At 47.9% G+C, this 25,235-nt stretch overlaps 1 protein-coding gene across 7 annotated transcripts in view; it reads left to right on the plus strand.

Moving 5' to 3' along the window:
* Positions 1 to 25,026, plus strand: part of ARHGEF9 (Cdc42 guanine nucleotide exchange factor 9) — a 207,574-nt gene extending 182,548 nt beyond the window's left edge. For 6 of the 7 annotated variants that reach the window (XM_071569486.1, XM_071569488.1, XM_071569492.1 and 3 more), the window contains 3 exons: positions 9,880 to 10,123; positions 10,797 to 10,865; positions 21,186 to 25,026. In XM_071569486.1, the coding sequence (XP_071425587.1) occupies positions 9,880 to 10,123; positions 10,797 to 10,865; positions 21,186 to 21,367 (495 nt within the window). In that variant the 3' untranslated portion in view covers positions 21,368 to 25,026. The remainder of the gene's footprint in view (positions 1 to 9,879; positions 10,124 to 10,796; positions 10,866 to 21,185) is intronic. The other variant, XM_071569487.1, reaches the window with a different exon arrangement.
* Positions 25,027 to 25,235: the final 209 nt, after the last annotated feature.

The raw sequence follows: 25,235 nt of genomic DNA on the forward strand, positions 1-25,235 counted from the left end.
CAGTGTGGGTATATTTAAGTCTTTCTTCCAAGCAGGACACCTGCACTAAGATTTCCAAGGGCTCCATGCAGCCCATGAAGAAGCTGCACCACAGTAGGCAGCTCTCACTGCTGGCAAACATCTTGCAAAGCAACTTGTGTGGGATGATTTTTGCAAAAATTGTTTCTGAGCTTTAGAGATGAATGTCTTTGGCTTATATTTTGCCATCAGACTCAGCACTGGTCACTTTACCAGCATCAGCACTGGATTATTTCCTGGTGTCAGGAAGTGAGGAGTTGAATTACATGAAATGGCCCTGTCAGCCATTTCAGGCTTCAATAAACTGAAGCTGAAATACCAGTTTGGATGGTACAGTTCCTGATCTAGAGCCCTGGGAGAGCTCAGGATTCAGCTTTTCTTTCCAAAACCAGGGAACTTTCAGCCATTGGATTCATGTCAGACTCTCCCAATGAATTTGCTGCCCATGTTTCCTGACCCAGAAGGTGGGATGTGTCCATATGCCTGAGGACAAAGTGGTGCCCTCTCCAAAGAGCTTGTTGGTGGGATGTCCTACTGCAGAACTGCCTTTTGGGGAGGCAGAAGGGACTAGACTGGGCAGGAAGCAAGTGCTGGCCTCAGTGTGCCCTGCTATCTGTGTGCACTAGGGAGAGGAGTGCATATTCCAGCATGCTGACCATAATTACCAAGAAATGAAGGCAATCCTCGATGATGGCAGCAGTAAAAGATGTTGCCTTAAAGGCACAGTGTCCACTTTCCCTGTCACTCTGAAGTTGAGAGAGTTTGACACAGAGATGCTTTAGATTTGCAAATCATGGTGCTTAACATCCAGGCCTGTGACACACAGCATTAATTATGATCACAGCCTGTTACCTTGGGGGTGCTCAAGGTGCTCAGCAGATGAGGATCTTCTTTTTTCTGTTCCGGGTAATAGTTTGGATTTCCTCAATGGGCTCCAGGGTGCTGTAGCACCAAGCTGGGAGTGCCAGCATGAAATGTGAAGGGTTAACAGAATTTCTGCACCAAATTCTGCTTTCCTTCCCCACCTGTCCTGGATGGGGCTCTGTGTTTAGTGTTTTCTGACAGCACAGGAAGATCAGTGACTGCATGGAACACATTTAGTTTTCATTTGTGCTTTTTATGTGTCTCTTGTAATCAAAAGCCGATGCAAGCTCCAGCTTGTGGTTTATTGCTATTGCTGCCTTCCCCTGAGCTCCCTGAGCAAAGCAGGTTGGATGAGAGGCAAAATGAGACCAGTTTAATAGCAGTAGCCAGACAGCCAGCCAGAAATAGCTGTGCTACAGGAGATGGAGTAAATAAAATTATCCTGTCAGACTCCATTGCAGTTCAAGCTTCCAAATGGTAAGATAAAAGAGACGTTTCTGAGCCCTTTTAGTGTAAGAAGGTCTGGTTCCCATATTGCTTCTGTTGAAAACACCGAGGTAATCTCTGCACCAAAACAACGGCCCTGCTTTTATTACAGGCTAACTAGGTCTCCCAGGACCAGCCCAAAATCCTGTTTGCAAACACAGAGCAGCCCTGGGACAATTCTTACTTACCTAAGTAGGTTTTCGACTCATGAGGAACAGTCTTTGACTTCTGCAGCACCTCCCACCCCTTCTCCTTTTCTCTCACTAACACAGATCTCTATCAAGTGCCACGCTGTGGGTCAGGCCTGGCCCAGCCTGCAGTAGGATGGGCAGTGGGTCAGGCTGGGCTTCAGCTGCTCAGGGAGACTCAGTGCTGCCCTGGCAGGCAGGGCCTGCTGCTGCTGGACCTGCTGAGGTTGCTGGTGATTCTTGGGGCTGTCCTGTGTAGGGCCAGGAGTTGGACTTTGATGGTCCTGTGTATCCCTTCCAACTCAGAGTATTCTGTGATTCTGTGAGATGGGCACAGAGGAGACCAAAGAGAACACACTGGTCAGCCCCAGAGCAAAGTGTGAAATGAAGTTTTTAGAGAACAGTGTTTCCACAGCCCCACTGCCAGACCCCTGTGCTCGTGCCCAGCTGGTCAGTCAGGGGCATCTGCAGGCAAGAGGTTTCTGTGGGTTCTGAGAGCACACCAGGGACGTTGGATCCCCCTGTCAGTCCCCTTGGCCAGCAGATAACTGGACATGAAGGCAGGTCCAGCAGCTGACAGGATACAGATGAAAACCGGTTATGAAACAGTCCTTCAGCTTTCAGACAGGTGTGCTCAAGGGAAGAAAATACTGCTTTCAGCATCCCAGGAGTGTTCAGTGACCATGTGCAGGGCTGTGCAGGTGCCACCATGTGCCCTGAGCACACTTTCACAGCAGGACTCGTGCTCAGGGTCTGCACTGACCCGAGCCAGGACCTGCCACACCTGCTGGGGTTCCACTGGCTCAGGGGAGCAGAGAGGGAGGAGAGCGAGCCAGAGGAGCCAGCTGGAGGAGGCCAGGGGAAGGCTTTGTTTTCTGTTGCTAATTCAGTGTTAAAATCCAACTTGGAGTCCTTCATAGTCTGTGTTGCTTGTCCCTCCATGCAGATTTGCAGGATGCAGCGCAATGTAATCTGTGCCTAATTTATTGCTCCCATAATTGCAGTGGGTGTAAATTCAGCCCATAAACAAAACCTCCAGAGCTCAAAATCTACCCCTCCTCCTGCCATGGCTTTCCATCAGCACAGTTTTAAGCCCCTGGGAGCAAGTTGGAGAGAACAGAAGATCAAGTGACGTGGTTGCAGGAGGGTTTCCCATCCCTTCCCATCAGGAGTTCCTTGGAAAGGCGCTTGCCTTTGCCTCGCTGCTCCGCAACCAGAGCAGTTGGGCTCGGGGTGGAACAAGGCATCAAAATGCCACTGATGTTCCACTAAATACATGGAACCAAAATAGCATTTCCACATAAATGCTTTCAGCTCCAGCCCTCCCCCTCTCGGATCCCACACTGCAGCTCCATGGAGCTGGCGAGGATGAATCAAACGTCTCTTCCCAAGCTCAAGAGACAGACAGTGCTGAATAATTTGGCAGGAATGTGCCGACCTCTCCAGCACAGCTGTCCTTGGGCAGCAGGAGTTATGTAAACTCACAGAGATTTCAGCTCCCCTGGGAGTCTCCGTGGCCCATCCCAGGGGGGTTGTGGTGGGAAGTGAGTGGCCAAGGTGGTGCAGGCGAGGTGGTGTTGCATCCCCCTGTTCCAGATGTGATCCATCCATCCCTCCTCTCATTTCAGGCTGTGCTGTGCAGACCCCACTTCCCTGTTCCTAAAGGCTGGCTCAGCCCCAGCTGCTGTGCCCAACAGGCTGATACCAGAGCTCACAGTGCCTGGCATCCAAATACTTAGCAAGGCTTAGATTTATTTTCTGGTATCAAGAATATTTAGGATAAGAACATTCAAAAGGGTTCATTGAGTTTTAGAGTCTCCTTTGACCTGGTTTGGTGATGCACTCCCAGCTCCAGGTGGGTCAGGGAGGTCCATGTGTCACTGTCCCATCTAAAACTCAGCCCACAGCAGTGTTAAGTTAAATAAACAAATGCTACAGAAAACTGACCCCTTGGTGTTCATGAAAAGCAGGCTGGACTGCTTTCATCAAAGGGTCTCTTTAAGGTAAATTAGACTTTAAAAATACAGGCTCCAAATCTTTTTTAAAAAGCCAAAGAACGTTGAAAGCCCTTATGACTAAAGATACCCAAAGACATGGCAAAGTGGCAGCATGCCATGCTCTCATTGCTCACGGCAGGCTGGGCAGAGTGGAGATAGGGAGCAGGCAGGCAGGGAAATCAGGACAAATTTCAGGAAAACTCTGCTCACTCCCTTTGCTCTGCAGGCACTGCCCAGGCCAGCAAGAAATCAGCAGAGAAGGGTCTGAGCCCCACACATCAGTTCAGAAGGTATTTCCAAACTTCTGCCTTTCCCAAATCAAGGACTGGTGTTTGGGTGCAGGTATTATGGACCCTGACTTAGTCTTTTCCCAATCTCGGCATCAGCCAATTCCTTACTCATCAATTCTTTCCATGTCAGCCATTCACCAAGGGGTAGCATGTGCCTGTAGGTGGGTGTCTATCCAGCCTCATCCTTGGATGCCCATTCTCCCTCGGTATCTCTGCCTCTGCTGGCTCTGCCTGTGCTGATCCTGAGGCATGGATGAGGCTGAGCTGTTCTCACAGGGCTTTCAGCTGTTAGAGACCCACCATCAGGGGCTTCCAGTGTGTCTCTCACCAGTTACTTACAGCTCCCCGTTGCCCTGTACAATAAGCAAATGTTATTATCCCCTGGTAGAACTGGGGAAGTGCTGAGGGACAAATGTCATTTGACCTCGAGGCCCACAGCCAGCCCCTGCCAGCCCTGGGGCTGCACTGCCCAGCCTGGCTGCATCCCTGCACTCAGAGCACAGCATCCCTCCCCAGGCCACTTTGGAACTCCTGTGCTATTGGAACGGGCAGGGCTTTGGTAAACCAGGAGGACCAATAACCTGCGTATGCAATGGGAAACTTGGACTGGATTGGTCTGTGGTTGGCATCTGTCAGCTCTGAGAGGGATGTAATGACTCATGGCTGCAAGTGGCTCTCCCTCCATTTGTGTTTCATGGATGATTTGCTTCATGCATGGGAAGTTGTGTGTGACCCAGGACAGAGTAAACCACAGCACTTGGAAAAAGGCACCATCCTAAAATCAGAGCCTTTGCTCAAGTCCTTCCCTTCCACCCTTGCACAGCACCCACCAAGCAGTTACTGGAGGAATATGCAGTGCCTGGAGATGCTGCACACAGAGCTGATGGGAATGAGTGGCTGGCACTGGGTCAGCTCCTCACCTGTGCCCTGACAGGGGGATTTCCTCCTTCTATGCCCTGTGCTGTTTAAACCCTTGAATATCTGTTAGTTCTGATGTCACATTGCACTGGTGGCTGCAGGTTGCCCTTGTTGTGATTAAGGTTCTTTCCCCTGTAGGGTCATGGGAGGTTTGACTCGTGCAGGGTCTTGCACACCCACAGTGTGCAAAGGCAGTGCCTGGCACGTGCTGCTGTGGGCTGGGCACTTGGGGCAGAAAAAGTGATGGACTAAAGCCAGAGAGCAGGAGGAAGCAGCACTGAAGAGAAGTTGAAGTCAGTGTAATAGTAAGAGCTGCCAAACAGTCTCATTTACAAGTATTCATATCCATTTCAGTAATTCACTGTGGAAGACACATTTCCAGATTCAGATCTCCAGGTTTTTCAATAAAGCTCAATCTTGCTTTCCTTATGATGGTCCCAAAGCAGATTTTTTTTCTTCTAAAGGGACCTTCTCCGTTCAGAGAGGGGGCAGGGTGTGGGAGCAGGAGGGAATGGCCCAGGCAGGTCCCAGAGGCAGGTCCAGCCCAAGCTCAGCACAAGCTGCTGGAGCTGCAACCACCAACACAGCCCTTGGAGAGCAGAGCTGGGGGCTTACATAATGTGTCAAAACTTTGTTTTGTGCTCCCATCAAACACCACTTTTTTTGGCTTCATCTTTTCCTTGTGAATCCTTAGTACAGATTACGTGAACAGACTGCAGAGCATTATTCAGAAGAGCTTAATTAACCTCAGCAAGGGAAAGAAAAGGAAATCATAGAAGCTGTAGGGTAAAAAAAGATCATATTTAGACAAATAAGTGCAAATGACCCAGATGCATCAATTGCCTTCAGAGCCAGGCAAGGCAGTCTGGATGCTCTGCAGAGACTGCAGGTCTGTGTTGCTGCAGCTCCTGCTGCCCTGGGGCTCTCCCGCCGCCCTGCAGTCCGTGCCAATCCCACCTGCTGTCACCCCCTTCTCTGCTCCAGCTGCCACCTTCCTCTCAGACACCACCCAGATGCAAAGCTGGGAGGGACCCCAGGAGACCTGCTATTCCCTCTCTCTGCAGGATTAAGCATGCTCTGATCATCTCTGATGGGTGTTTGTCTAACCTTCTTTTGAAAATCCCCAAGGAATGCCTTCCCAAGACTTGCCTATTTTGTCTGTTCTAGAGTTTAACTACTCTTATAGCTAGAAAGACCTTTTTTTCCCAATATTCTAATCCTGTTCTCCCTTGTGGTAAATTGAGCCAAACCACAATCAAAATGGAGAAGAATTGATCACCAGCCTCCGTGGAAGAGCAGCAGCTTTCACATACTGGAATAGCAACAGCACATTCCTTTTTAGTTATTAGTTATTATCTTTCTAGATTAAATAATTCCCTTTCTTCGGCCTTTCCCCACTGAAAAGGTTTTGAGAGTCTTTTTTTGCCCTTTTTTTGGTCTTTTTATATTTTCTTGCTCTTGCCTGATTTAACTACAAGCAATAATTTTGTGTGACATTCAGAACTGGGCAGTGTAAACCAGCCAGTCGTCACCCTGACTGAACTGTGGGCAGGATAACGGCCACTGCCATCCTAACACAGCCAGCACATACATGAAAGTAAATTCCTCTTCATATGTTATCCCTGGGATAATCAGGAGCAGGACCAGCCTGCCCAGCTGCCATTTCTGTGCCCCACAAAGCCAGAGCTCCTTTCCACAGTGTGGCTGCTTCTGAGGCTGATAAATCTCTATTTTGTGTGTATTGTGTCTTGTCCTCCTGACATGCAGCACTTACACCAGGCTGCAGAGCTGCTTCCCTTTATCTTGTCTTTGCTTGTTTGACTCCATAAACTTCCTGGGAGAAAGGATAGTCCTGTGCTGGATAAAATGGTGTGGGGAACAACAGCATCATGTCTCAGCACTGCTCCAAGCTCCTGGCTGCTCCTGGCAGAGACACAGCATCACTTCATGGCCTGTGTGTTCCCTCAGTTTCTGTTCTCTTGTCCACATGCATTAAAAGTTCCTGAAAACAAGTCTTTGCCTTGTTTGCTGTCTCTCATGTAGCCCAAATGAATACCTAAATTTTATTGAGCTCAGTTACAGAGTAAGCCATTTGAAGATGCTCATGGTTCACTAAGGAGCTAAGTAATATCTGTTATTCTTTAAGAGCTGCAGAACCATGAGTGATAAAATACCCATGGATCAAATAATTATTATGCACCCCGTGCTGTGGGTATTAAAATTTAGTCAGTTGGGAAATAATACCCATTTATTGAGTGTTGGCAAAAAGAAAGAAGAAGCAATAATAGCAAATACCCAACCATTAAAAATGACATTATCCAGTTACAGTTATTAATCTGCTCTATGGACTGAGCTTTCTGGAACCAGGTGTGTGCAGAGTGTCTTCTGTGTGCAGGCATGTGCTACTCACCAGGATGTTTGTGTGCTCCACCACTCTGAGCAAAGTAAAGGGTCTCTCTAAATTCGGGGTACCAGTGCTGGAGTTCATGGGCAGCAAGCAAGGAATGTCCTCCTTTTGTGGAAGTATGAAGGAAATGCACTGGGGGGTATCAGGAGATGGGAGAAAAGATGATGCATTTCTTCTGGAGACATTATTGAACTTTCTCCTCCACATGACAGTTGAGTGGCAGACAGGAGCTTTGTGCTTGTTGTCTCTCCTCAGTTCCCTGCGCTTGCTCAGCACTCGAGGACAAACCACAGCGTTTCTTCCTCATGTCTCTGCAGACTCAGGAGCTGAACTGTTGCGTTTCACCAACCATTTTATTCTGTGGGGCCATTTGATTTCCAGAAGCACTTGCAGGATTCCACTGTCTCCTCGTTGCTCCTTCAGTGACTCCCAGGCAACACCGTCACCTTCACATCCAGTGCTCAGCAGCACCTGTGGAGCTCGGGAGCCTCAGCCTGGGAGAGGAGACATGTGGAGCAGCTCAGGCGAGCACCTCCAACCCCAGGGACTGTCCTGTGCAGGTGTACTGGCAGCACAAAGCTGTCCCAGCATTCACTTGGCATTAGCTATGAAAAATAGCTCATAATGTTTCCCGAGTCTAAATCAGAGACCTAAGAGGGGAAAAATGTAATGAGTGTGTTTAGGGAAAGGCCAGCACACAGAGCCCGGTGGGAAGGAGGGTTGTGATTTTTTTTTCTTGGAATACCTTCATGAACAAACCTTTACATAGTCATGAAAATTGCCTGTAAAAGTCCTGTGGATTCCTCTTCACCCGTGTCAGTCACAAGCACAGTCTGTTCATGACGTGTTTTGGAAGTTCTCTGGAGCAGTGAGAAGGAGAACAGCTGCTGTACAGCGAATTCAAGGAGCACATCTTGGTTCCTGTGAGATTGGGGATCAAGTTTTCTGAGAGTGTGGTGGAGATAAATGTTATTTCTGCAAATGAGCCCCAGACTCACATTAAACACAGTGTGTGGTATCGATTGGATTGATCAGGTCCCGAGTGACATTTACAGCCTTTCCCAGGCAGAGAGGGAAAGAAGCAATTTCCCAAGTTAGGACAGAACAGGAGAGGTTTTCTGTTGCTTATACAGCCTGAAAAACCCCTTTTTTATGTATTTGACAGCATCACTGCTCCAAGCCTGCACCAGAGAAAGGTATTTGTCAATGGAATTTCCCCCCTGCCCAGAGCATTCCAGAGGAGGAGTCAGGAGCTTCTGGCCAGGGCCCTGTCTCATGAGAATTAATATTGTCTGACAGATCCATGAGCAAGTTTGCTAAACAAATTATGATGTATAGTTTATTTTCCAAGATGAATTTGTTTAAAATTACACCTACTGCTTATCTTTAAAAAAAACTTGCTACTAAATACTATTTGAGTAAATAAATGCTGTACATTGATTTTGTTTTTCCTCTTAAATGAATCCTTTGACATAGCATTTATCTTTAGGGCACTCTTAAAAATCCATAGGTATTTAGCTTAAATTGATTTAATATACTTAAATATTGGCTTTTGAGGGTGGTTAGAGGAAGGAAATCTTGATTGTGTATTGCTGAATTTGGTGGTTTAAATACGTGTGCCCTGAAACTTGAATCACCTTGTGTGGTCATGACTGTAGAATTAACATTGTTTTCTGAGCATCATCTTTTGTTATCTGCTCCTATAAAGACACAGGGATGTGGGGCCAATGCTCCTCTTAAATCAGTATAAATTAAGAATAGTTCTAGTGAAGACAGTACAAAATCTGATGGGCAAAGCCAGAATAAGTAGGAAGAGGGTAAGAAGCAAACCAGGAATTTACCTGGTTTTCACTACAGTTTATCAGCACAATTTCATGTGTGTGACTGAGCAGGTGGCACAACAGATCTCAAACCCCAGGTTTCAGTGCCACCTCCACTCCCCCTTGCTGGGAGCACATGCCAAGGCTGGGCAGGGGAGGATGGCACCCAACACACCTGGAGCTGGGGGTGCTCTCAGAGGACTCCTGAAAAACTGGGAGTGAGGATGAATTGACTTTTCCCTTCCCAAGGCAGGAGGTAAGCTGCTGCTGAACAGCAAGGAATAATCAGCCGAGAAAGGAGATGAACAGGATTGGTTGAGAAGGTTGTAAATATCAAGGAGGGAAGAAGAAAATACTAAGCTGGATGAAGAGGTTAAATGGAGGGTGTAGTGAGACAGAGATAGGTAAGGAGGGCTTTGACCTGAGATTTGGGATGATTTCTCACCAGTGAGCTGTGTGTGAATGGGAAATGGTTCCTGTCTGCCCTGGCTCTGGGAATGTGTTTGGAAAACAGATGTGCACTACCCAGTCTGCACCGCCAAACATTCCTGAGTTATGTTTGTACACAGCCTGGTTGGCAGCACAGGAATCCCATCAGGCTTGTGGGCCTCATCCTACAGAATAGAACCTCCCATGATGGAAAATGGTGGAATCATGTTTCCTGCTCAGAGCCATTCTGCATTGAGGATGTGTATTTTGTTCTTCTCTGCCCATGATTAATCCAGTTTGTTTGGCCAGCAAGAAAATGTGTTCACAGCAGGTGAGGCTTGAAGAATCTGGCCAGGTTGCACCATTATTTCTTTATTTTCTTCAGCTCTCCCAGGAATTTCCTGCTGAGCTTGGGCTCTGCAAGTATCTTACAATCAACCCTTTCTTCTTTTGTCTCTGTAGGATCTGATAAGAAGAGATATTCTGTATTACAAAGGGCGCATAGACATGGATAAATATGAAGTGGTGGATATAGAAGATGGGAGAGATGATGACTTCAATGTCAGCATGAAGAATGCCTTCAAACTTCATAACAAGGAGACTGAGGAAATGCACTTATTCTTTGCCAAGAAACTGGAGGAGAAGTTAAGGTGGCTTAGAGCTTTCAGAGAAGAAAGGAAGATGGTAAAAGAAGATGAAAAGATAGGTGAGGAATATAGAAATGAATCTGAAAGGCGATTGTTGGTAATGTTTAATTTAGCCCCAATGGGTGGAGAAGCCCACACTTTTTCTGTAGTAGAATTACAGTTCCACCTTGTTGAAACATGTTGCTCTCATAGACAGGTCTGTTTCCAGTTCAGTTACTGCTACTTTTGGCCCTCAGTAAACAAATTCTGCCCATAACTTTGAGCTTGGACCTCTGTGGGTATATGTGAGAAGGAAGTCTTTGGCCACCTGACTTCAGAGTCCCCTGGCTGCATCATTCTGCTCTGGTCATGTGTCCTGCAGGGTGGGAGGGCAGCAGAGTCAGAGACTTCGCAATCAGCCTGAGAACCGACTGTAACCAGTGTCGGTGCAGGCTCAGTTTGTTGCTCAGCTCTAAAGCACTGGGCATATTTATGGCGCTGTATAAATAATAGTGGGTCTGATGTGACTTTTCACGCAGCCCCGGCACAGGTGAGGTTATGAAGAGGCCTGTCCTTGCGGGGCAGAGCTGCCCTTCAGTGGGACACACGGCACACTCAGCACGCTGGGCGATGCTGCCCGCTCAGGGTGTGTGTGCTCTGTTTGCCCAGCAGTGCAGGGCACCCCCGCCCCAGCAGGCCCCGGGGCTTTGTGAGCAACCTTCTGAATTCTGTTTGCCGTGTTCCCTTTTCCAGGCTTTGAAATTTCTGAAAACCAAAAGCGACAAGCGGCAATGACAGTAAAGAAAGTCAGTAAGCAAAAAGGTAACCGGCAACACGCTCTGTGCCTGGTGATGTGAGGGTGGAGCGGGCTGGGCTGGTCCTGCTGGGCTGATCCTGCTGGGCTGGTCCTGCTGGGCTGGCATCCAGCATCCCCCTGAACTTCCCCTCCCCTGCTCTTTTTTTATCAAATACCGTTTGTGCTTTGTATCCTTTCTTAATGTATCTGTGGGCCAAATTAATCTCTGGTCTACTGTGGTTGAAGCCAGTGCAACTGCACCAGAGATGAATTTGATCTCGTGTCTCCAGTCTGATGTCCAGAAGCTGTCCCTGGGGGCAGAAATCTATCTCAGTTGTTTATCTCAGGCTGAAACGGGAGTGAGTGCGGAGGTGTGTAGGGGTTGTGCTAATTCCCAAAGTCTCCCATTAGCAAAAAAAAAGGATTACTGAAATGCTGGAATTGGGGAGGGAGCTACCCCTTTCCTGCTTTTGGAAAGGGGACACTCTTGTTTCCTGTGGCTACCTGTAACTTTTTAAGGACAGCACAGTAGCATCAGCTCTAGGAAATAAAGTATTTCAGTAAAGACACTGTATTTCTTGAATGTCAGATTCATTTCCCCACCCAGGCAGGGTACAGCCAACTGATCAGTGCCATGCCAGGTACCAGGCAGAGTCCCCACTGGTGAAAGCCAGCATTAATTATCTCCTGCAATATTGCAGCTACAGGTGTGGGAATACTGAACACAGAGGGAAAATGAGGAAGGTCATCTTTCAAGTTCTCCAGAGCTTCACAAAGTCACAGACATATTGATGCAGTACCAATGTTCCATGGCACAACTAAGCCTAGGAGTGGGTTTTGGGAGAACTTGTCACTGCTTGGCTCCAGTCGGTCCCAGGCAGGTTTGTCCCTGATCTGTGCAGGCAGTGGGATTTTTTTTTTTCAGAAGCTGAAGGAGCTCTTTGCTTTCTGCCTCAGTTGTTTGTTGCCTTATGGCTTTGCTGGTCCAGTAGTGGTTTGCCAGGCCAATTGTAAACTCCTCAGTTTGCTACGTCTCTCCATTGTCATTAGTCTTCTCTCTACTAACTTCCTATGTCATCTTCTGAGATGTTCTCTAAAAACTCTCCTGGCCAGATTTTCTCAGCTCAGAGTGTGCAAACCCCAAGACCAGGCCCAGGTGCCTCACAAAGGGCACCTGTGCTTCAGGCAGGAGTGGCCACTGTCACCAGCTCAGGGTCACAGAGTCCCCCTCACCACCTGCATGTTTGACCTTCAGCATGGAACCAACCACAGGGAGCTGGAAATTAGAGAATCTGACTTGCATGAGTGCCATGACAAAACCAGTTCAAATTATTACTTGCTGTTCAGTTAATTATATTATTAATTAATGAAGGTATTAATTAATAATTGTACTGTTCAGCCATTCAGTGACACAGTTCAGAGGTGCCTAAGCATGCCTGCCAGTATTCCCCTGTAAATCACTGGACTTGCATCCTGACAAACACAATATGCCCAACAGTACTTGTGTCTTACACAGCAATTGCTCTCTGTCTTCTCTCTTTGTCTTTCTCTCTCTTTCTCTCTGAGATGAAAAAGGAAGGGTTGTTATCTTAGGCTTCTCGGACTATAAAACTCATTAGCTCCTAAAACACCAGTCAGCATTTCTTCAGTGAAGAACGAGCTTAGGCTGTAGCACTGGCAGTTCTTTTTATGAGATTAAGTCCTCAAGTCAGACAGAAGTTCAGTCACATCCCAGCACCAAGTTAAGCACCGCCTGGTTGTTTTTAAGACATGGAATCTGAAAAATGACAAATAGGGTCGTTAAAACAGTAACTCTTGTTTGGTTTGTCCTACATTGTGGTGATCATAGACCAGTCTCACTCAGATTGGTTAAATTAAGTGTTGACACTGAAGGTTTTGCTGAAAACTCTTGATTTTGTTACTGTGTGGTTTGTCTGGAGCCCAAGACCAGTGAGAGGCTGCTGGAGCAGGGAGCTGCCCGGAAGGGGAGGTAGGAGGAAATTCCTGAGAGCTGGCTTTCAGTGACTGATTTTTTGAATCTTGCCATATGCATTTTATTGGTATTGACAACATTTTTTTTGCCAAGACCTTGGCAGGCACTTGGGGCTTGGGCTGGGAGCTGGCAGAGAGGTGTGCCCCTGCCAGGGGTTGCTGCCTCTGCCCTCCCACAGCCCAACAGGAATGTCAGAAAGGGCTTGAGGTTGGTTTTGGAGTATACCTGGAAAGCAGGGAAGCCCTTCAGGAGCAGGAATACTTGACTGGAACTATTAATTCCTGCAAGTGCAGACTTTGCAGGCTGATCTCAGTGGCTGCAGCAGGGCTGGCAGCCCCACAGCCCCGCCCGACGTGCCGCGAGCTCTGCGCCCGTGGCAGTGCCTGCCTGGCATTATCTCAGCTGTTCCCTTCACCTCTTAAATGGGAAACCATGGTAATTCCCCTGTCACAGAACACTTAAGGAAGAGAGGAAAGCCGCGAAGGAGGTGAAATGGAAAATGCAATCAACTTTGTTAGAGGTGAAGCAGAAAAACATTTTTCAAATAGTATAAACTGCTGCTTATTTCATGCACTGTTGTACCACACCTCCCAGAAGTATTGCTGTCGAGCTGGCTGCCATGCGTTTGAAGAGGAGGCATTTAAACCACTGCTGGCTGCAGCAGGCCAGGGAGAGACACTGAGCGCAGCAGTGGGAGCCTTAAAACTGCTTTTGAAACTATGAGAACCCTTGTCCAGGTGATTCAGTGAGAACACAACTCTTTGGTCCCCACCTGAGGGCCCTCTGTGGGTCCCTGGAAGGAGCCTCCTCCTGGCAGTGTGTGCAGGGCCAGACTCCTGCCACGTACAGTGAGTGGTGCACGAGGGTGGATTTCAGCAATATCCCAGGATTTGCACTGCTTATTGGATTGGGCAGAACATAATGTCATTAGACCAGGTGCCTTAAGACAGCATTAAACCAATATTTGGCCTTCTTTAAGTCCATTAGATACACAGTAAATGGGTACCATTGGCTCTGCACCTTACAGGCAGAAAAGGGCTGGTTGCTGTTGTTTTCTTTTTGCACCAATTGTTGAAGATTTTGCCTCTTGGTTGCTGCCCTTTAGCTTCCTTCAGTGTCAGTGTGGGAACTGGGAAGTAGGAAAGTAACAAGAGAAATGTATTTGTCTTGACTTACAAAAACAACAAAAATCCCCCCACAGGCCTTTGCAAGCCACAGCCAGCCAAGTGTGCAAGTTCTCTGCACAGAGTCAGGTCCCACTGAGGACTTCCACTGCCTGTACTGGTACAGCAGAGAGATGATGGCACTGGGTTGTGCCTCCAGCATTGTGCTTGTTATTGACTCAAGCAATGGAAACAGGTCTAAAGTTCCCTTGAAAACAGATCCCTCGTGGATCTCCAGTCCATCCTTAGTCACAGGGTACATTTTCCATTTCTGGGCATCTAGAAACAGGAGGCTCCTGGAGTAACTCTCTCAAACTCTGTTCCTCTGGACCCTGGTAGTCTCCTCTCCAAGGATCAGTGTTTCCAGCCTGCAGGAACATTCAGTTACCTTCCTGTTCCCAGCTCTGTCCACATCTGGCCCCATGCAGGACCCCCCTGTACAGGGAAGGGATATTTGCTCATGTTGCTAGGAGCTGCCAGCCAGGGCTGTCAGGGAATTGGAGATTCTCCCAGGAAGGAGACTCCCTTCTTAAAGCACCATTTCCCACTAATGTTTCCATTTTGGAAACTGAAATACCTGTTCAGATTTACAGAAGTGTCCTTAGTGTGAGCTGGGAGGGTTTCTTCCCTCAGGAGAGCTCTTCAGCCCCACAGTGTGAGCCAGCTCCTTTCACACCCTTCTCCCCTGCCCTGTGTATTGCCCTTTGCACTGTGCACAGCTTCCCAAAGCAGATGCCTTCAGCCCAGTCAAGCCTTTTGAAGGAGGGAGGCAGGAATTCAGTCAGCATCACCCCTGTCCCTGAGCTGAGGAGGATTCTGTCACTAAACCTGCCCATAAACACTGAGCTGTGCACACCCAGCAGGGTTAAATCGTCAGCCAGCATGAGCTGCTTTGGCCTGTCATAAAACACCCTCTGAATCACTGGATTTCCCTGCTAATTTATTCCTGCCTGATCACTTGAGCTCACAGCAAACTGTGTCATGAAAACCCTGACCCAGACACGCAACAGCTTCTCTCTGACTTCTCACACTCCTGCACCTGAAGCTCTCCCAGCAAGTCTGCACAGCAGAGCAGGTGACTGCCCCTTTGTGCTCCTGTGCCAGCTGGCAGGGGCAGGGCTGACCAGGAGCAGGGACTGTGGGTGCATCCCTGGTTCTCTGCGGTGTTTAAGCCGATTTTATTGCATCTTCCTTGCTAACAAGATTGATGTGGCCCTGCCGTGTTTCCCCATCCTATTCACACGTGTAGGCACAGCCTCGGGGGATTGCAAGAGCCTGAGCAACCACAGACCAACCCTTGAAAGCAAAGAGGGGCATTTGCATTTTCGGATAATCAGGGTCACTTCCCTTTTTTCACAGCGCAGTAGGTGAAGGAATGGAGCTGATCACGTTCTCGGGGGTATTTCCCCACAGACTCGGGGAAATCTCAGAGCTCACACCCCATTTGTTGTAATATGCAGACCCGAACAATTCGTGCCATGGCTCCACAAGCACCATCCCATGGCACTTCAGAGAGGGAGCTGCTCACTCCAGGCATCAGGAACCCAGCTGGAGGCAGCAGTATCCTCTCAGAACCTCAGATCCACAAGCTAAGGCAAACCAGGAGTAAACTCTTGGCTGGGAGACCTCTGAGGATGGTGCTGGTGGTTTGGCACAGCTGCCGAGCAGGTGCTGCAAGGCAGAGTTTTGGTGAGGTGTCGGTTGCCCTGGTCTGAAGAGCCCAACCTGAGTGTCATATTGAGACTCCAACTGAAATACGTTTGTCAGCCCAGATGCTCCTGCATGTTCAGTTTGGTGAGGGTTTTAGGTGAGGGGCAGTGCTGCTCCCTGGAAGAGGCAGCTTTGCAGGGGTTTGGTGGCTGAACTGATCTCTTGCTGTCAGGGAAACCCACGAGTGATCTTTGTGATCAGCCTGCAGTGCTGGAGCAGAGGGAGGCTGCAGAAACACAGAGTGAGATGAATTAGTTTTCACCTGGCTTTGATTGATACAGCCCCCATATCATTCTTGTCTTGCCTCGATTAGCTTTTCTTATCACATGAGGAATCATTATCTTACTGTCTAGTCTAATGACATCAGGCTGCAGTAACAGGCTGGATAAATAGACTCAGAAAGGTCGAGTTAGCTCAGTGTGTGTAGGTAGGTGCTGTGCTTGGCTGGGGAACATCCAGGGCACGAGATGACTGTTTTCCTCTGTCGGATTTCTTAAGCTGCAGTCAGCCCTTTTCCCTCCCTCCTGAGCACAGAGGTGAGGTTCCCACCCAGGAAAGGGAGCTGAGACATGTTCTCCTCACTGGTACCATCCCATTAATGCCTGCCTGGGCCAGGCTGCTGAGGGAAATCCACAGCTGTGCAAAGAGCTGTGGCTGAGGCACCACTTCAGTTCCTCTGGAGTTGGCCAAATACGTCAGAATGTGAGTTGGGTGGTTCAGCAGGAGGTGTAAAGCAGTGCAGTCCACAGCTGCTCAGGATAGATGCTGTTCACAGCTGCCACCCACCCCTGTAGAGCTGCAATCGGGGGAGCAAATACCAGGCTCAGTTTGCAAACCCTACAGGTAACAGCGACCTAAGGAGTCGAGCTTTGAGATCCTCTGTTGAAATGTGCTAAGAAGGGCAAAGGGCTGTACCCACTCGGCCAGTACTGCTTGTTTCTTTACCTTAAACAAGGAGCAATTAGCACAACAATTAGTGCTCTTGGGGCACATCCCTGGCTTTCCCATGTTGTGTAGGGGTTACAGTATTCAGGAGGAAATTCAGGATTTGTGGGATTTTTGAGCATGGCTCCTGAAGGGTGCAAGTTGGCTGAGCTGCCCTAGAGCTCAGAGGGAGCTGGAAGGTTCCTGAGTGCAACACTGCTCCTTTTCCTGCCAGCAGCCTCCCCTCAGCCAGTGCAGAACCGGGTGTTGGTGTGTCACTGTCCCCCACTCACCTCTGCCTAATGCACACTGCCATACCTGGACAGCTGGCCAGAGGAAAAAGGAAATAGCTCCTAATCAAATAAGAGCTAAACTCTTACAGGTTGAGGATGGAATAAGCAGCTGGTAGGGATATTTCCGTGGCTGTGTGGGGGAGATCTGCATGTCCTCTGTGTACGTGTTGTGTGGGCTCTGGGAAGGCTCAGTGTTGTGTCCTGCCGTGTGATCTGTCTGCACGTGTCCCTGTGATGGCCTGGGAGTCAACAGCATGCTCCTCAGCCTTCAGGTGCTACTGAAATCGAGGGTAACCTCGAGTAGAAGAGACACTTTGAACAAGGAAAAAAAAAATCTAGAAGGAAAAAAAGAGTTTTAAATCTTTTTGTTTTCTTCTGAGCTGAGAGATCCGAAAGACTCCGAGTGACGCTGCCTAATGCTAAAAAAAGACACGATTTCCACTGACAGAGCAGCATCTCTCGTACCAGTTTTGTCTAGCCAAATGATAAATCTGGGAGTGTGCTTGTTCTCGTTGGGAGCAGCTCTCACAGCCCCGCTGTGCAGCTGCAGCCACGGTGCACAATGATGCATGAGCCAGCAGAAGGAGCTCCAGGTCTGGGCATGGGGTAGAGCTGCGTCCTGACACAGCTGTGCCTAGAAATCATTACTTAGCCATCGATTCTTTCCCTTTGTGCTTTGAATTCTGCTCACCACACAGGCCAAAATTGCCTGTAAAGAGAGCTTTGCTCGTTTCTTTCTGCTCAATTGCAGTGGAGTTATGGCTTTGAATATTAAAAAAATATGCCTCAAGAGACAATTTTGCACAACAGCCCTGAGTTCTGATGGAGGAACAAAGCACTTCAAAGCAGAAGAGAAAAATACTCACCTGCCTTACTTTTTCCCAGAATTGCTCTTTCTCAGGATGTGTAGATCAGGTGAATGTCCCCCACCAGCCCCCACATTCTGTGTTCCACATTGTCAGGAACATGGGTATGTTCAAAAAAATACTTAAAAGCCATTCTTGGGCCTCCTCAAGTTCTCGCAAAGTGCTGTCTCACAGTTCCAGCAGGAAGAGCATTCTGGAATTGCCATCCTGACTGGGCAGAGCGCAGTGTCTGACCTGCATGCCCACACACAGGGACAGTGCATGGCACAGAAACCCACAGGTCTGACCGTTCAGGCCATTTGATATACAGGATAAATATGCAAACCTTCAGCTGCTTATGCAAACAGAACCAGCCAGCAGCTTTTGGCATTCATCCAGCCCAGATGTTAATGCCAGTAGCCCAGATGTTAACACCAGTAGCCCAGATCCTCATGAAGGGCCACACATACAATGGGAGAAGAGGAGTCTGAGCTGCTTTCGTGAGGGAAGTGGCAATGTGTGCATGGGTGTGTTTCAAGCAAGGATAGACATTTTTCAGGAGTTTGGACCAAAAGAGCTGTTTTGGGAAAGAACTGCCTGGGGCTTGCTAGTGATCTGGCATGGGGAGTCTGCCTTTTTCTCTTGGAGAAGACGGACTGGTATATTCCATTCTTTGCAGTGTAACTCCATCAATGTCAGTGGACATCAACCAGACTGTCCTTTCTCTGCTTCTTCAGCCTTGCAAGTACATACCATTGTGCTGATCAGGAGACTGCGTAGCTTTTCTGTATCATCATTAAAATGCATTAGTTTGCCCTCCACAGATTGGTTTAGGGACAATAAAGATCTCAGCCCTGCCTGGCTGCTGCACAAGCCCAAGTGCTACTCTGTAGCCACAGGATGCCAAAGCCATTGGGCCATGTCATTAAAGCAATGTGGTTTAAGGTCTTCTAAAGCCAAAACTGATTGCTGTGTCCCCCTTAGTAGCAGCTTTAGATTTACAGCTCTTTTCTGTTATAGAATATTAATTTTGGTGGCACAAGGACTTTGAAGTAACTCCTGGTCCATCGGGTCCACCAAACCAGATTTGTTTCCCAGCTCTTGCCATGTAAGGGTCCTGTAGCAGTTTCTAACCTTTCCAGAGATCCTAAAATCCCTCCCCAGTCTCTGCTGGGAAAATTGACCAAGGCACTGAGGGCTGGTGGCATCCAGGAGGATGTTGATACTCCTGTGTGGGTTGAGGGTTAGAGTTTGTCCTCCAGAGCAGACTCTGCAGTTGGTCACACTGTCCCCACATTGACCTGCCTGGAGCCAGGCAGCTCAGAGTGGGATAGTGGCATGAGAAGGGATGAAAGGGATGGGCAGAAATGAGTTCAAGTTCTGCCCCTGTGGATCGTTGTTGGCTTCAGTCACACAGTGTGATAAATTCAAACTGTGTTTGGGACCAGCCAACAAGGACAGTGGAGAAGTCGTGTCAGGTACCCCAGAACTGCCCCTGCCCAGGTGTGACCCCAGGACAGCAAGGGCTCTGGGGCTGCCCTCTGCTCTGCAGGCCTTCTATGGGAGACAGAAGCTTGGGAAGACAGAGTAGAAAACTCCCTGATGAATCACTATTCTGGCATGTGGATACAAATGCAGAACATCTCCAGGTTGATCTTTTCAAATAAGTTTGAAATACTAACTGTGATGAGTTTGTTAAAGGTTAATAACGATGAATCACAGAGCAGTTTTTGTTCACTGTAAGGACAGTTCTTGGTTACTCCCTGCAGTGGGCAGAGATGGTAAAGAAGGAGAAAGGAGTTAAGCATAGTCAAGATGATATCTCCCTTTGGTCTGAGTCTTCTGAGGATATTAACCCTTGATTGGTAAATTCTATAGCAAGGGGAAGCAAATTAATTCTCTTCCCTACAAACACACTAAGCTTTAGTAGTCTGTATGCAGAAGAGGTTCTGAGTGACAGTGCAGCAGCCTGTCAGAGCAGTGTGGTGAGCTCGGTGAGTGCCCTGTGTGTCAGTGCCACCCGTCCTGTGCCCGGCCCGCGCTGTGTCTGTGTGTGCGTAGAGGGACCGCGAACCGCATTTCTTGTGCACACCTTGCTCTGGTACCTGGGTGCTAATCACCGTATTTTGCCTTCTCTAGCACCTTCCCAGCCGAGGATCTCAAAGGGTTTTACAAACATTAATTAATTTAGCTTCACAACCCTCCTGTGAGGTAGGTGGGTGATGCCATCCCGCTGTCCAGATGAGGACCCTGAGCTGCTGGGGTAGAGTCGCCTCTGCTGCGGGTAAAGCCGGGGCAGGCGACGGCCTCGGGATGGCCCTGGCGACGCCTCACCCTGCAGAAGGAAGAGCGGCTCTGCATGCAGCAGAGGGGATCCCGAGATGGCCAGTTTGCAGCAACCTGCTCCAGGGTCCTGCTCCTCTCTCCTTCCTGCCCTGCTCTGGAGTTGTGGTTTCCAGCTGGTCGTGCTGCCCCGAGGCTGAAGGAGGGATTTATCCCTCATCAGTGTTGTGGGGGAGGACGTGCAGACTGTACCCCGTAGTCTGTGTTTTGCTGGTGACACCCATCCCTCTGTTCCACTTACAGTGACCCAGAGCCACCCTTTCTGCACCATCCTTTACACCTGGTTGCACAGGCTGCAGCTTGCTGAAACCCCCCCTTTTCCATGGGAAAGCTGTAAGGGCAGTGTCCCCTTGCCCCGTTCCTGCACAGCAGCTGTGTCTCACCCACGTGGGACTCAGCCATGCAGACCCACAGTGTAGCCTTGCCGGTCCATCCATTGCCACCAGTTTGGCTTGAGCAGAGTCAGCCTTTTCTGCGTTGTGTGCAGCCGTTTTGGGCTGAAACCAGACTGGTGAATTCAAAACAAACCCTATGGAAAAGTCCTAAAGCCTTCCTAGAGCAAACCAGGAGCTCCCTGTGTGCAGGCAGAGTGAGTGCAGCCCCTCATGCAGGGCAGCTCCGCTCCGTGCCGCTGGCCCCGGGGTCGCGCCGCTCGGGGCTGTCACCGGGATGTGTTGGGGCACACCAGTTTCCAGGTGTAGCTGGGAGGGAGGGGAAGGAGGAGCCTGGAAGCAGCGAGTGTTAGTTGGAGCAGGTCATTGGCCTCCATCCCACTGCATGGCCAGGCCATGCTCTGCCGGTCACACAGGACTTTTCCATGAGGGAGGGCAGAGCTCTGCCCATGCAAAAGTAATGGATCTTTCCCAACTCTTGGAGCCTCGGTGTAGCGCAGGCAGCCTTGGAGCTGAGAGGTCAGGCAGCTGTGGCTGCTCCGTAGGGCTGCATCTCTCGCACCTCTGCCATGTTTGGGTCCCTGGTTATGAGCAATACAAAGCCGTAGCATGACGAAGAAAGACTATTGACCCAATTGCTCTTTGACTGATCTGTTTCTTTTTCCCCCCAATCATCGATGCAGGTGTGAGCTACTCCAAGTCGGTTCCTCCAGCCTACCCACCACCCCAGGATCCATTAAATCAGGGACAATACATGGTGACAGATGGCATATCCCAGTCCCAGGTCTTCGAGTTCACCGAACCCAGACGCAGCCAGGCACCATTCTGGCAAAACTTCAGCAGGTTAACACCATTCAAAAAATAATACCTAGAGAGATGGAGAATTTTAACTTAAAAGAACTAAAATTTAAAAATAAAAATAAATAAAATTATATTTATAGATGGACCTTTTTTCGGAGAAGCACTGTTGCAACTAAATATATATACATATATATATGTATACACACATTTTAAAAATAATAATATATATACATATATGTATATATATAGAAGGACCAAAAACTTTTTTTGTTGTTTTTGGGAAGTAATCTGCTACTAGATACTAGGAAGCACCAATGATTTCTAACCATGTGACCTATTTTATTTTATTCCATTGGTTGGACATCTTTTTTTTTTCCTATTTTTCTTCATTTTCATCCTGGTCGTCACTGGCATCCCAGAATGCTTTCTCGCTTGTGTGACTCCGTCATGGAAGTTCCTCATGGACTACATTGGTGTATATTTTCTTTGATTTTATTTATGGGGGGGTTGTTTGGTTTTTGGAGTGTTGGGAGGTCTGTGCTCCCTCTCTGTCCCTCCCTTGGCTGTCCCTGAGTGCCCACCCCAGTGAGGGGCATTGCCCTTCTCCCTGTCCTGCATTCCCTGGTCTGACTTGTGCCTGTCTGGATGTGCTCCCTGTGCTCCCGCTCTGCTGCGCAGTATTTCTCTGGCTTTAACTGTTCTGTTGTGGGCAGGTGAAACCCAGCAGAAGGGGAAGCAGCTATTTAGGAAGTCAGAGATGGGTTTTCCTCAGTTGATTTTTTGCATTATTTTTTAAGCACTGTCTTTTTCTCAATTCCGTGTGATTTGTTCACACTTGGAGTAAGACTGAGAAAAGAATACCAGGGGCTTTTCTTTGTTTTGCGTTTAGCTTTGTTTCTGTGGGGTTATCTTTGGTTTATTTTCTTTTCAAGCTAAGACATAACTCTGAAAAGCCCACTCCTATCTTTGTTTTCCATGCAAAGATAAAAGCTTAAAAACTGATGGCTTCATGCCTCCATTGCAGCTGAAGGAAAATTGGCTACGAGGTTCCCAAATGGCCAGTTTTCTGTCTTCAGGAACTAAGGTCCCATCCTCGGCCACACTCAGCCTGCACAGCCCTACGTTAATGAAGCACTAATTGCCATTAGCAGGGGCAGTGGTTCCAGAGGTGGGAGCTCAGTGCCTGCTCCCCTCTGGGCATCCCTGGATCCCCTCTGGGCATCCCTGGCTCCCAGCACCCATGAGCTGCCATAGTGCCCTGCTAGTGAAGGGTCCCTAGGAAGGTTCCCCTGCGAGGTGAAGCCCCCGGGGAGGTGAGAGCTGCCTGCCAGGGCAGGTGTGCTGTGACCTGAGAGGTGTAGCCCTGACTGTGACCCAGCCCACCTCAGTGCTCAGTGCAGGCCCCCAGAGATGTGTCAGTGCCAGCAGGCTCTGGAGCCATTAAGCCAAACTCTCCAGGTCTCTTTCTCTCTCTTTTTCTCCCTCTGGAGATTCACAGCTCTGGTTTTAAAGACACGTCCTACAATTTCAGCCTTAAGTACATTTGTTTGCAAGTGCAAAAGCTTATGTTTAAGCTTGTAAAACAAACCATTGTGCACGAGGATGATTTTTCTTTCCTAGGGCAAGTGAGACTGTTTAACCAGATTTAGAAGATGAATTTAAAACCTTTGCAGAGCTATTCTGCAAACTCCTTTGAAAATGTGGGATAAAGTGATTGATCACGGTATTTGTCATTTTCTTTTGAATCTGATACACCACATAAGCACCCCAGGCCAACCAGTGCACAGATACATTCATTGTTTTTGGCCCCTGAGAAATACAAGTGAATAGGAAGAGTAGAGGGTGTGATTTCATTATTTCCATGGAGCCTGTTTCCCGTCAGGGCACATTGCAAGGGTGGCATTATTTTTATTTCAGTTGAAAATTAGTCTCTCTTATACTTTTGACTAATCTAGAAACTATCAATAACCAGCAAAGCCAGATCAGTGTTTTGGAGTGGAAGAGTGGCCCCTCTGTGACAGGCAGCAGCCAAACACCAAGAATCTCAAATAGGAGGCAACCCAATTTTATATCAGAAATTATTTTTATGCTGTTTTGTATCTTTGCATTTTTATGGTGAGATCTTAATATGGAATACATAGCAAATATTATTTTGTTTCTTTAACAGAATGGGTATTTAACAAAGGAATGAGGTGGGTTCTCAGCAGTTAACTGGAATGTTTTACTCTTTCTGAATGGCTGGACAGATGCAGAGAGAGAGAGAGAGAGAAAGAGAGAGAGATTCCAAAATGTTGTCAACATGATGAAAATTTCACTTATTCCTTTGCCTTTTTAATTGCTTAGGGGGAAAGAAAAAAAGTAACAAGCACATTAGTTAAGCCTGTTCATTTACTGTTTTGTGCCTCAGAGAGTGAGAATGAGACATCCATAATTTTTATGAGAAGATGCTTCCTAAATATTCAGCACTAGGAAAAAAGAAACACCACCGCCACACCATTATTTGCATCATAAGTCAAGACTCGCTTGATCTGACAAGGCCACACTTGTTGGACTCGCAGCTTCTTTGTTAAGTGGGAGCCACCAGCCAGCACTGCCCGAGCAGAGCAGCTGCAGGCGTGTTCCAGAGCCAGAGGGGCCTGGTTCTCGGGCAATGGCATCCAGGAAAGCTCTTCCCCTCCATAAATTGCCAAGGTGCTGCAGGAGATGGAGCATTGGCACAAAGAAGAACCAGCACTGGGTGCCACTTTGCCACCTCCTGTGGTTTCCCAGTAGGGAGCAGGGCTGGGCTGTCGGGAGCGGCGCGGATGCACATGGGGTGATTTGACTGAGCATCTGGTACAGACTTTCATTTCAATGCCAGACAGGAGGAACCCACTTACCATTCCATATGCAGAAGCAAGAGAGTTGTAACAAACTTAAATGTTTACGGTATTTCTCTGGCTGAATCTACATATATATATATATATTTAAAAAAAAATAAAGACACCCTCCTCCCTAGATAAATGACATGCATTACCCCTTGACCTAGACACTAGAACAGAGGATCTAAATTCAAGACTTTCGCCTCCCCACCCTCTCCAAAAAGTCAAACAAGAACCAACCTAGGTGCATCTAACAGTTGTAAATAGAGAATAATACATAGAGAAATATATTTGAAATTTGTTTCAGTTTCTGGATGGGCACCAGCCATCCATTGCAATGTTATTGATAGTACACTGTGGTGCTTTGGGTTTCTGGTTTTGTTCTCTTTATGCTCTGTCATCTTTTCATTGCAGCTACATTTCAGGGAACATGTATATTTAGTAGCTATTGTAAGTTCTGCATGGCATCACCAAGCTTATTTTTCCTTAAGAAGAAAAGAAGAGTCTGTAGGAGTTTAAAGGCACTATGACGACAGGGACTTGTAGCAGAGAATTTAAAAAAAAAAAAAGGTTTTTAAAATTCTAGTTTGAAGCCAAATACTGATATTTTAGTGCTTTTGGGGTTTTAACAGTAAGAGCAAAAAAAAAAATTTAAAAAAAAAAAGAAAAAAAAGGATTTTGGTAACCCAGCTGATCCGCACTTGCCAGTTTTATTATTTTGTTTATATTGGACTGTTTGACCCTGTCAAACAAGTGTCAAAGTTGTGTGTATAAAACAAAAAAGTGTTTAAAAAAAGTGTTGTAAAGACACTGAGCCTTATGAAAATATTTATGGAATTAAATAAAAATAAGTGAAAAGGCATCTGAAGGCATTTTAACTCATTTTCCTCAGAGCGGTGTCACCTTGCCCCGAGGCTGAGCTCGAGTCGCCGGGGTGGGCTCCAGCCTGGCAGCACAGTGGGCACAGCCAATCCTGTGCAGCCAAAGAGTAGGGTTGTTCTGGAAATGTCCCACCTCCCCTTGCTCTGTGTCCTCCCTTTGAACCGAGTGAAACGAGTAATGAGTAGCTGG

The sequence above is a fragment of the Pithys albifrons genome, chromosome 14, assembly GCF_047495875.1.
Source record: "Pithys albifrons albifrons isolate INPA30051 chromosome 14, PitAlb_v1, whole genome shotgun sequence".
NCBI classification, from domain to species: domain Eukaryota; kingdom Metazoa; phylum Chordata; class Aves; order Passeriformes; family Thamnophilidae; genus Pithys; species Pithys albifrons.